The sequence below is a fragment of the Podospora pseudoanserina genome, chromosome 2 (assembly GCF_035222485.1).
Source record: "Podospora pseudoanserina strain CBS 124.78 chromosome 2, whole genome shotgun sequence".
Classification (NCBI taxonomy): domain Eukaryota; kingdom Fungi; phylum Ascomycota; class Sordariomycetes; order Sordariales; family Podosporaceae; genus Podospora; species Podospora pseudoanserina.
The window spans coordinates 632,637-644,632 of record NC_085921.1 but is presented as its reverse complement, the minus strand read 5'-3'; the positions used below and the strand labels follow the sequence as shown (position 1 = coordinate 644,632).

The 11,996-nt window shown below is 52.3% G+C and overlaps 2 protein-coding genes across 2 annotated transcripts; both read left to right on the top strand.

The window, feature by feature from the left end:
* Positions 1 to 6,759: 6,759 nt before the first annotated feature.
* On the top strand, positions 6,760 to 7,587 carry QC764_200885 (uncharacterized protein; the record flags this gene model as incomplete). The annotated part of the gene is made up of 2 exons (XM_062943794.1): positions 6,760 to 6,882; positions 7,075 to 7,587. 2 exons carry the CDS (start codon positions 6,760 to 6,762, stop codon positions 7,585 to 7,587), a joined length of 636 nt encoding a protein of 211 aa, XP_062802539.1.
* A 491-nt stretch (positions 7,588 to 8,078) lies between these two features.
* On the top strand, positions 8,079 to 8,714 carry QC764_200883 (uncharacterized protein; the record flags this gene model as incomplete). The annotated part of the gene is given in 4 exon segments (XM_062943793.1): positions 8,079 to 8,203; positions 8,212 to 8,236; positions 8,309 to 8,578; positions 8,631 to 8,714. Coding segments are annotated over 4 exon segments (504 nt in total).
* Between the last annotated feature and the right edge of the window lie 3,282 nt (positions 8,715 to 11,996).

Here is an 11,996-nt window from a genome sequence, read left to right as displayed (position 1 = left end):
GATGGAGGATGGGGCTAAGCTAGAGGAGGTTAGGGTGTGGTTTGTTGTCCGGGCCTGGCTCGACCAGGGAAAACAACTTCTGAGCGAATCTGACTGGAGACGGGAGGTTGGGATGTGGGCCGCGACCGGGATCATGGGGCGTGTGCGTAAGCGGCCGTGTTTAGTGGCCCGCGGTGGAACAGCAGCCCTCACCCAGGGAGGCGTGTGGGCAGTCCGTCCAGTCGAGAGCCCGGGTACACGTCTTCAACGTCGCACTGGCCATGAGCTACCAGTGGGGAGAAAAAAACAGAGAAGAGGGGGCGGGGGTGAGAAAACACTCTCCTCCCGTCCAAGAGAGAGTGGGGTGCGCAACAAAATGAACAACTGATGATGAGCAGCAGCCTGGGGGGGGATGATGCTTACAGCCCACGCTATCACCTCAAGCCATTGCCTCTCCTGTTCAGACAAGCAGGTAGGTAGAGTGATACCTACTAGTCGAACGTTGAGAGCATGCCACCGGACTTACAAGCAGATTGCTTGGACTAAGGCTCTGGTGCCCGAACTGGTGGGTATATAGATACCTATCAGATAAGCTGATAAGAACGGTTCCCAACAAGGAAGCTTTGCCGTCCTCTAAGCGCCGGCACCTTTTCTGCAAGAATTGGCCGGGGAATAACGCATTTCCTCCCGGGTTCTTTCTCAGAGCGGGAGCTGTAGTGTAAAGAGATTTCTTAGCCAATAGACTTGTCTCTATTATACGCCGGCAGACTCCTGTAGTGTAGATGCAAGAATGTTGAGCCATGTGGCTATGGGCAGCTTCTTCTAGTAGCAGCCATGCCTGGCCCCACATCATGTTGTTCAGTCCGAATCCATTTGTCCATGGAATCAGTCAGCTGCGAACTTATGAGCGGGTGGTGATGCTGACATGCTGCCGCTCGGCCTCCGGACGTGTACGAATAGATTAAATGTGTGAGTTGGATACGGGTGGTTGGAATGTGTTCTATATACCGTGTTACTTTTGCCCCCCCGGAAAGCCCATAAAGACCTCTTGCACTGGCTAATCAGAAGGCGTCCTGGCTGTGGCGTAGCGCAAATCATCGAGGGTAGGTAAAATGGCATCCCAAAACGGATCATTCATCAGACAAGCCACGAAAATAATCACCATTTCATAGACCGTTTGAGTGGCAAGTGAGAAGAGCTAAACATTAGGCTCAACGGACACTCGGAGAATACGGCGGGAAGGACCTGCTGGTGTGTGTGGGTAGAGAGGCTCTCGAAAACAGCCGCCGGCCAATGCTCGTCAGTGAGCCACGTTTCTGTGATGGGCGCTTTCTTCACGAATCAGCCGATGAGACTGCTCCGACTTGTCATCTGGTGATATCCGCGCGCCAGTACAAGAAAGCGGTGGTGTGCGGTGGTGTGCAGTGGTTCCCCGAGGCCCCCTCCCCAGCCTTGTCTTCGGGTCTCGCAAGAGAGCAGCGAGAGACACGGGGGAGCCCGTCCAACCCGTCCCGTCTCCTCTGGGCCGATCACCACGCTATCTCCCACCATCAACTTGTTCCATCACACTTCCATAGCCAAGCATGGAAGACTGGCAGAGCAAACACCAATGATGTTTATTTTCGACACTGCTGCAGTTACCCAGAAAAGCGCAGGGCCGGGAACCAAGCCGATTCAGCTGTGACAGAAGACGCCCCGCGGGTACGAAGGGGCTGGCTCGATACCGCCGCCCAAAAGTCCGATATGTTCTGCCTCCCCTTCTCCTTTTGCATTCCTCGGCCCAGATTAGAGATATGACATCCTGATATCGCGACTACCGGGTCATATCACATCTTTTATTGTATCGGAACTGCTGGGGAGGCGTTCTTCATTTGGAAGCAGTTGAAAGCCCTGAACCCCCGCACTGTGCAAAAAGCAAAGCAGGTGTTTCGCTGCAGCCACCCCCTCCCCTCCCCGCCACCAAGCCCCTCTCATGCAGGGTAGGTACCAGCCATGTCCTGGCTGATTGGTCGGCGAGAGGCTAGTCCAGAAAGGGATGCTCTTTCGTCGTCTTCGTGGACTTCAAAACCAACGATAGGCGAATGGCAAATTACTGGCTGATATTCTTGGCTCATGATCTGATGACTTGGGTGGAAGACACAATGGGAGTTGTTCTTGTGGTGTCTTTGCTGTCAGGGAGGGACCCGTGAGCTCAGGCCCTTCGTGCTTCGCATAGTATACCCATCCATCCATACGGGGATTTGGTGGGTAAGAAAAGAGAAGAAAAAAAACAGATCAAAAGATGCTGGTGCGTTAGTCGAAGCGGCAACCAATGCATGCAACGCGCCGCTCACTCAGGGTGGTAGGTGCATCTACATACATACCGTATGCAATGCACATGTACGGCGTGGTGGGTAGTGTGTAAGTGAGAGGCCCTCCCGTCTTTTCGCTGCGTTTGGCTTGACATATCGTTTGACCGGTTCTTGATTGCCGATCTTCTGCAAAAGTGTCAGAGATAAGGTAACCACACCAGACCACCGTACCGCTATATCAAGAATGGCGAGGTTGCAAGCAAGGTCGACGAGACCACCTTTGGCGACCACGAACAATCAAGAACCGGTCAAAAATCAATTGATGAGATGAGGGAACTCAGAGTCCGCCCGATCCCGAGACGTCTTTTCGGCCTGTATGGTTCATCAGTCGATATCCGCATCAGTCGAGAAAAACTCCGATTGACCATTTAGCTGCAATGCACGATTTGCTGCAAAGTGCGGTGCGGTGGGCAACAAGCGTCGTGTTACGCACATGAACCCGAACACCGGCGTTGCGTTTTCTGCACCTTCTGGCGTGGAGGGCCTGGCCTTGGAGCATGCATTGGATCTCAGGCATTCCCAGATCCTATAAGCTTTTTCCGAACCACGAGCACGCCGTGTACCTTGCTGCATCTGAACTGAGGCACTGGCTTCAGGAACAGCAAAGAAACGCTTCATTGTGACCACGCTGTGATGTCAACAAGATCAACTGCGCGCAACCCGCTGACCAGGCCACCGCTGGGCTGTCGTGCGTCCCCCCAACACGTGGGGATGGTAATAGAAGACTGGCCTGACGGATTCATGCAGTGCCTGCCCGGCTCAAATACTGCATATCCAAACGTTCGAAACTAACAGATCGACAGGAAGCACTTGACATAACGGCGATGCATAAGGCTCATAAGGCTCAGAGAGAGACAATTTCAGCCTTGAGACGGCACTTCGCGGGAGAAACAAGAAAAGAGGGGGGGGGAAGAAAGAAAAAAAAGAATACGAAAACAATGGCGGCGGAAAGAGGATTGGAGACTGCTGCTTGGTTGGTGGTTGGAGGTTGACGAAGTGGCTGTGATGATCTCGGGCTCGGCGAGTGCCGCACTTTCTTACAGCACAGCACGGGCCATGTGAAAGCTTGAGCCACTCACCATCTGTTCCAACCTCGAGCTCACTCTAACGACCTCAACATCAAACCCTTGTTTCTATCATTACCACTGGACCGACATACACTTGAACAAATCTTCAATCGCACAATGATCACACCCAACTCGGGATACAACAACCGCGGAAACAAACCACGTGCAGAGAGAGACACGAGATGGAGACAGAATGCTGGGTGAAGTGATTCTTCGCCGAAGAGCGGGGTAATGAGGTATACGGTGCGCACCCCATGATGTCGACACTGTCCGTTCAACAGCACGCCCCTCCCCATGCTTCTTGTCGGTGCAGAAGCTTGTGTGGGGGCATCCAGTCGTTGCAGTGGAGAAGCGAGGGAATTTGCCTGTGCCTGTGGTGAGCGATGGATCATCTTCAGAGATGGAGATTCAGATGCGCGTCCATCGATGTGCTGCCGGGTTGATGGCCACCAATGCAAGATCACTGCAAAAGCCCTGCCCTGCAATGCACGACCGCTCCTGTCATGACATGTTTCGATGTCAAGGACCTCGGCCCCGAGTTGCTGATGCCATGGGCCTAGGAATATCGAATTCGGTCATCATCATCATCATCATCATCATCATCATCATCATGATTATCGCCAGAACAGCGGCTCGCTTGGTAGTCTCCCCGGATTGACACCACCCCCCCCCGAAGTGGCTGGGCGCTCTTTTTTTGCGGATTGCAACGGCGAGCCAACTACTCTTTTCGATCACGGTCCAGAAAGATCGAACTGGCCGGCTCGGCGATGTGGACTTGGCAACAGAGGAGATTTTTCTTCATGCCGACCTCCATCACAAGACATCGCCGTCGACTCCGATACCTGTAAGGAGAAGAAAAGCACATTTGTTGGTGTGCGTACGTGGCAAGCCTCGCTATGTTCTGTCACAACTCAGCATCTTCGTCTGGAATCGTGGCTCTCGAGGACTGGCTGTAACCGAGGTCACTTGACGCTGAGAGGTCCCGATGAGCCCTGTGTGGGTAGAACCGGCGCCCACTGGGACGACATCCCGAGCGGACCGCACCCTCACCAAAAAAACCCCGTCCATCTCGCTCCCGCTCATGTTCCACCCGAGACCATCATGTCACCCTGGACGGGTGACTGGAAGTGGAGTTCTGTTTCTTCTCGTCTGTTGAACTTGATGCTAAAAAAAGAGGTCATTGCTCAATATTCGCCATCTTGTCAAACCTCTTCCAAGCCGTCAACGGTTGGCGGGAACATGTCGCGATGACAGGTCACTTGCCGATACCGCCTGGCCGGATTTCTGGAAACTTCATGCGGTGCGGTGCATGACCCGGCGGCAGGTCCTGGGGAGAAAGCAGAACAACCGCATTTTTTTCATGCTGTGTTCTCGTCAACTGCCGGTCCTGTCGAGTGCCTGCCTGTGTTGCGACTGGCGCAGCAGCAAACATTCTTGTCGAGGGATGGCAGTGGCGTAAGCCGGCAGCAAACCTGTCGACCGCCAACTCCCAAAGCCAGCTGACCGGTCACAATACTCTCACTTCGGAGATGCAACTGCGATGCTCGTGTGCTGGCGGGTGCCAGATGCAGCACATTCAGCCTCATACATTCCCTGGTTCTCATGTTATGCAACATCCTGTGCAAATCCATCCAGAGAAACCCCCAACCATCCGAAGGTCCACCAAGAAGTAACGATGTAGTGTTCACGGCGTGGAAAGTTACTGATATGGAGGAGGTATTCGTCCGAAGTACTAAGCGTTATCCTAGCCGTGCCGCAAAAGCCATTCTTGTTTAATATCACTCTGCCAAAGGGCCTTCTACCGGTATGGGTCCCGTCTTCTGGGGGCTTGTTTCCCTTGAGCAAAACGGTCAAAGCCACCAGATGTCTTGGGTGTTTCTTTTGTATCTCCCAAATTAGGCCTGAAACCACAGCGGCGCTCTGATCACGTCCTTTTGGGGGGGAGCGGGAGTGATGGCCATGGGTTTTTGTTTTCTTCGCCAAAGGCAGATGAGGTCCCTGCGTCGCCAGGCTACGCACAACGTCCAACCCAAGAAGGTCAGCGAGAATCCAGAGCCTCGGCGCACAGGGATCTTGGATAGAAAAACTTCCAAGGGCTCGACAACACTTGCATGCGGACAAATGCACAGCGGTTAGGTGCTTGTGCGTCGATGGAGGATGGATCCTCCAATCATGCTGCTGCAGTCTGCTCGAATCGAATAGGGGGGGCGTGTGGTCATGTTTCAGTTTCCTCTTCTTGCAGGGGATCGCTTCCAACCCCCTCCCCCATCTCTTCCAACCCTCATCATCAGTCTCAACCCTCGACGACGCCCCTTCTTGCTAGCCCTGCACCGACGCCTCCGAGTGTGGACCGTCCCGAAGCTTCCCCTGCAAAGCCGGACCTCAGCACGTCCGGGCACCCGGCCAGCCATCGACAGAGATCTGAAGCTTCACAGACAGGCTTCTTGTTTCGTATCCGCTAGCGTTCCCGCAACCCACAAAGCATTGTGAATACATCATGATATAGGTATGATGACGGCAGTGCAAGCAAGCTCATGACAGCGATTGCTTATTCCCATGGCCGACAAGCCAACCGATTCCTCACAAGTTCACCCGGGACCGAAGCACCAAACTCCTGATTGCGCAATAACGACTCGACTGGGAAGCTGGCAATAATGATGAGGGCGTCGCGATAGTGAAGGTTGATACCTGATAGACGAACCCTCCTCTTTCCCAGCATGTTCGTTCGGGTTTGGGCTTTATCTTCCCGCGCCAACCTTTGGTGGGATGTGGTACTGGCTGGCCAGCCCATCAGTCCAATCAACGCGAACCACGTCTTCAAGCCCACACCCACAACGAGATACTTTGGAGAGGCATCCCAGCAGCTCCTGTCCAGTCCTGGGGCTTGGTTTGTTTGTGGGAGGGAGTTGGGCTCGAGGTCAGCTTGCCGTCAAACCTCCAATTGGCTTTCCATATTCGTCCAAGACCTTGTCGTCTCTCATATTCACATTTGAAGCAACTCCCTCTTCATTTCTCGAGTCTCGATCAAGACATTCTTCCTGACTGGGATTGTTCGGGCGGGACATCGGATCATGCAAATCATAGGGCAGTTGAACTCTGTTCTTGCCTCGCTTTGCTGCTCCTATTCGCCAGAAAACAAGCTGCATGTGCGGACCGTTTTCCGCCTTACATGGCTGCCAGGATGGAAGCGGTGGACAGTCTGCGTGCGTGCCGTGTGTGTGGCACATGCGAGAGGGTGGCCTTGATGTGGTGTGAGGGGACGAAGAGAAGCAGAGAAGGTCCGGACCTTCACAGTGCGATTGAATTCTCATTCCCGAACCCACCAAACAAATTCGACATCTCCTGTTGCTGACCACCAAACCATGACCATTCTCCATCATAGCATCGTCTCAACGACTCAACAAGTCGAGGCTCTCGCCCCGGATGCTGGGCTGCTACCCAATGGCAAGTCTGGTTCGGCAGGGCTCGATAGGAGGGTTTTAGCCGTCTTGACACGCCGCTTGTGACGGGTCCGATATCTGATATCCCAAATTTGGACCATCTTGCTGGCCCATATACCCGTCTCTGGATCTGCACCAAGTGCAGTGCTTGTCCGCCAGGTCCACATGGAGTTGTTGCAAACATATGCACGGTTAGGAGGGCGGTTGTGGTGGTGACATGTTCTGGAAGCACTGCACAGCTTCCAGGAGAACAGGAAGACATTCTCGATGTTGTTGCTCTCTTCTGTCAACGGGTACATCCCCCGACCTGCTGTCTCACACTGTGTCCCTCCAACCGGCTCACACCGCTACTTCGCCCTCACTACACCAACCCCTCTTTTGACGTCGTCTTCCCCGGTTCGCGAAAAGTCGCGCTCGATAAACACATCGGCAACCCCCCCAGGCCAGGATGAAAAGAGACATGGCCAAGTCGTTGGCGCCAGGAAGCCAATGAGAGAACGCCAGAAAGCCCGTCTTCAACTCTCCTCATTGCTCCACAGTCATTGTCTTCTTCGGTGGTACATCGACTCTTTTGAACGAAGGACGCCCAGCCGTCTTTGGACCGACTCTCCCAAGGCTTCATGGCTGACAGCTCAAAAGCATTTCAGACAATGGAAGCGATTCGCAACTGAACTCGGTTGTGCCGTCATTGCACCTCTTGTTGTCCTCGGCATTCTCCATGCTTCCCCGCTCCCGCCTCTTCTTTGCTGATGCCTCCGGTGCTTGCCCTGGTCAGTCCTTTTTCTACCGACAGCCCATAACCGAGCGAGATCAGATCTTTTTCGAGGCTTTCAGAGGGTAGTAAAGTGTTGTCAAAATCCCCGCTGCCATATTGGCTCCCAGACAATCAATACTCACTGACCGGTGGTAGGCCACCCAAACCAAACCGTTCACGAGCGGAGCTCTACCGCTAGGATCTATCCGTCTAGTGATTTTTTCCTCGCGGGCGGCTCTATCGCCCCTCTCTTTCATCGTCGTGGCCTAGCTTGAGAGGGTGTTGTTCGCTGCTGCCGGCTGCACCATGTCAGCATGGGTGACGACGGGAACACTGCAGGAAGTTAGCCTCAAGGCTTTTTTTTTCTCTGTATGCTGTATGGAAGATCTGTCTCTCTCCCGATGCGCTGTCCCACATTAGCCTGGCTTGTTGCATATTACAGCTCACCCCCTCCCCCCTTCCCCCCTCGCACCACCACTGCTACGACATGGGGGCAAGCATATACAGAGATAGGGCCATGGGATCGGGTTGGCTTTTGCCTCTCGCCGAGACAAGACAAGATGCGGCAGCGGACCATGATTCTGAAAAGCGAAAAATAAGAGACATGAGTCTGTAACTAGGTGGGAAAGTTTGACTAGGAGCCGGGTTTGTCTTTTCTTAATCGCAATTCATCGGTCAGGACGGACACTGAGTACTATGAGTTGCGACCCAACCTAGCCAACCAACCAAACCACCCACTGCTCTGATGAAGCAGCAGAGGCAGCCCCGATTCTGCCCCATCGGATCAAGGTGCGGTATTGTGCTCTTCTCTTTGCTGGCTGGCTGGCTGGCTGGGCCACAATTTGCATGAAGGGAACCCTGGACGGGGGGAGGGGGTGGCTTTTTTTCCCCTCGTTGTGCCTTTTTGCTTTGCTCTGGGTCTGTGTGTTTGGGGGGGGGAGGGGTCTCGCTCGCATTCCCGACATGCAGCAAGCAAGCAAATGTAGTGTGAGTATGTGTACTGCTGCGTTATGTATGTATGTATGTATGTATGTACGAGATCTTTTGTCTCCGCGATTGCGCGAAGAATTGCTACCTAAGAATGGATGGATGGATGGGAAAGGGGGGTCTTGCATTTGGGTAATAAATGGACGCGGGCGGGGGGGGTTGTGAATTGGTATCAATGGGGGATGGTGAGAAAATGGCCGATTTGATGGGGAGGGAGGAGGGAGGGGGGAAGTGAATGGCTGACTACTGACTGACTGGCTGACTGACTGACTGAGCAGGACAGAACAAAGAGGAGATCGGCGAGCGAGAGAGAGAGAGAGACACCACGACTGACAGGCTGACTGAGCATGGTGTGTGGTGCATGAGTGTCTGGTCTGTATGCACCCACCCGGCATCGGCGCAAGCACGGTAGGTATAATGATGGATGCAAGTCAGTATGATACGCATATTTTTTGGGCAGGTAAGGCAGGTAGGTAGGTAAGGGTATCCGTAACAGTGATATTGAGAAGGGACAGCAATTGCTGAGCCTCTTTTTTGCGGTTTGAGAATACTGCTGGCTTTTTTGGGGGGGTTGGGGAATGATATTTCTTTCATGGTTTGTTGGTGATTAGGTAGTTATGTTTTTCTCAAAAAGACAATATTATGGGTTTTATTTTTCATCAGGAGCAGCACGCACACACCGCTTTTTTTTTTTTTTTTTTTTGGTTCTTTGCCCCCTTATTAGGGAAAGTTGATATTAAGGAGCGGTTACACAAAGGACACTTTGGTGGGTGGGTTGCTGGGTTTAGATCACCGACATTTATTCACCTCCCTGGTTGGTTTTTTTTTTGGTTGGGGGCTGAGTTTGTTTGAAGCAGCAAAATGGGGGGTTTGAATGTAATCTGGTTCTTCTGTTGGAAAGAATTAAGGAACTTGTGTGACGGTTAGAGCGGCGGCGCTGAGGGTTGAGATGGCATGGAGGTGGTGGTGGGTTGGCTGATGGGCAGCGGCACGGACTGATAGCAGTTGAGCACCCAGGGGGGAGGGGCCCAACGAGGTCCAACCTAGCTGGCTGCTGAGTCCTCATGAGCAACAGAGCATGGTTTGTGAGAAGAGTAGCCGCCGATGATGGCCAGAATGTGGGGGGTTTCGGGAGTGGAAACACCGATGTTCAAGCAACCACCATGACCATGTTTTCAGGGCACACAATAATGGGGCACTAAAGATCTCCAGATCACAATTGTAGATCTTGATACAAATAACAAATATTGTTTGTTGCTGGCCCGTGACCTGGAGACATATGAATGGGTCTATGTGAACGGCCGGCTGGGGAGGGATCAACGACAAGCGCATGAAATATGATGCTGGTAGGTAGGTATGACACAAGATCTGGCTGGATCTGGGGGGGATGGCGTGCAGGATTGATCGATGGGAGTGAGTGGCTTGGTTTCCATTGATGGTGGGAATATAGGAAGGGTAAGGTAGGATATGAGAAATGCATTGTGTAATGGGGGGGTTATATCACATTCCTTCAAAACTGATTATATGCCGCCAAACATGGGCTTAAGCGTCAAACATGATGATGATACTTGGATTTGTTGGGGTTATGGGAGACGAAGTTTAGGTAGGGAGGTTCAGGACAGTGGCATTGCATCAAGCTGGAGCTGGAGTTGCAGAATACTTCGGGTCCATCCGTCCGTTCCTGTCCGTCGCCGTTACATACATGGAGTAGGAGGTGTGTACTTGCAGAGCGGTGGTCACAGTTTGCAGCATCCGTTGTGCATGAACTGCTGTGAGGGCAAGGTAGAATTTGGATAGGTGAAGGTAATGTAATGTGGTGGTGAGGTTGTGCGCGTAAGAAAATATCGAGTACCTGAAGGTGCATGATGTCCGGCTGTTGTTGATATTGCTTACTGTTTCCTCGGCGCAGTTTGTGGGTGCCTACATGTAGGTACGGTAGGGAGGCCAAAGGCAGAGGCAGGAGGATTACATTACATGACGGGATGCTTCGAGCATACCTACAGTTCATCTACCGTACTCACATTTGCATGGGGACGGTAGCATGGCATAGACAGATGGACTGTGACTGTTAAATGTCACCATCACCATTACTGCCGCAATGACCATCGTGCATGGTTTCAACGGCGGAGGAAGCAACATCAACGGTGAAGAGATCAATAAGGGGCCCATGCTGCAGAAAAACGAAACCAAAAAGGGGGTCTTTCTGGCAGTGTTTCTTACTGTGCTCTGGTGTTTGCTCTTGGGCGGCTCCCAGCGATACGGACAGGGACGACGGAAGGAAGCAAGACGGCATGAATATGCACAACCGCCACTGCAGATATACAATGCGCATCGGAACGATCCATTCCCCACACCCGTACAAATGTGTGCTATTAACAATAGGATAATATGGAGATCATCCATGCCATGGGTGTGTTTAACATCACATATATGACAGGTGTATTTAGTGTTCAAGAATAATGAACCAGACTAAACAACAAACCCTGCCGTTTTGGAAACTTGAACCAAAATGCATTCAAGGGAGAAACAGAACCCCGCGTCCTCGTGGGGGAACGGGCTGCTGGGACGGGATATAATCCTGGGTATAATAGGGGGTAAATAAGGGGGATATCACATATCACACTTCGCTACCTGAGTTTTGAGTCAAGGTAACCTAGAATTTTGAAGAACATGGCGCACGGGAAACATGTCTTATGCGGCAGAGGAGGGTGATAAGATCTCCCTTGCAGAAATTCGCTAGGGAGTTTAGCTAAACCGAATGATGGAATTAGATTTCGTGGGGAGGAGAGAAGCAGGACTTCAGCTCGGATCGCTTGAGGGTAAAAAGGGGGATGACTGATCGCTACCATGGAGATGTTCCAGATAGATGGGTAGAGCGCACTGCCATTTAGGAACCAGTTCCTGAAAGATGAAAGAATGGCTCTCTGATGGCGATGAGCAAAGAGACCGAAACCGAAGTGTGGAGTGTTTTCACTGTGAAAGACAGAGGCGAGTATGCCTGATGTGACTCTGTTGGGTGTGACAGGTGGGTTAATTGCTAGGCTATTTAGGGGAGCTTCGCTCGGGGAATAGGGGATGTTACACTGTTATCATCACGCCAGTCTAGACATCGATGGGTGGTCAGTGGAAAAAGGCGCAAACTCCCCGATGGATGACATTGGAGAGGCTGAGAATGAATGCTAAGAGCAGATTTGTGGAGGGGTATCATGTGATTTCGTGCCGCAGACCTGCGATAATGGAGCTCGAGTTGGTGTTGCCAGGTGGCGACCGACGCGACTTGCGCGCAGAGAGCGTGTTCTGGGTGTTTCACTTTGTTGGCTTCTTCATTTCTGCCTACTTGCTTATTTTCGCGCGTTATTTTATCACTACCTCACATGGCAAATAATAACTGCTTCTTTGCATCAAAATTGACATCATC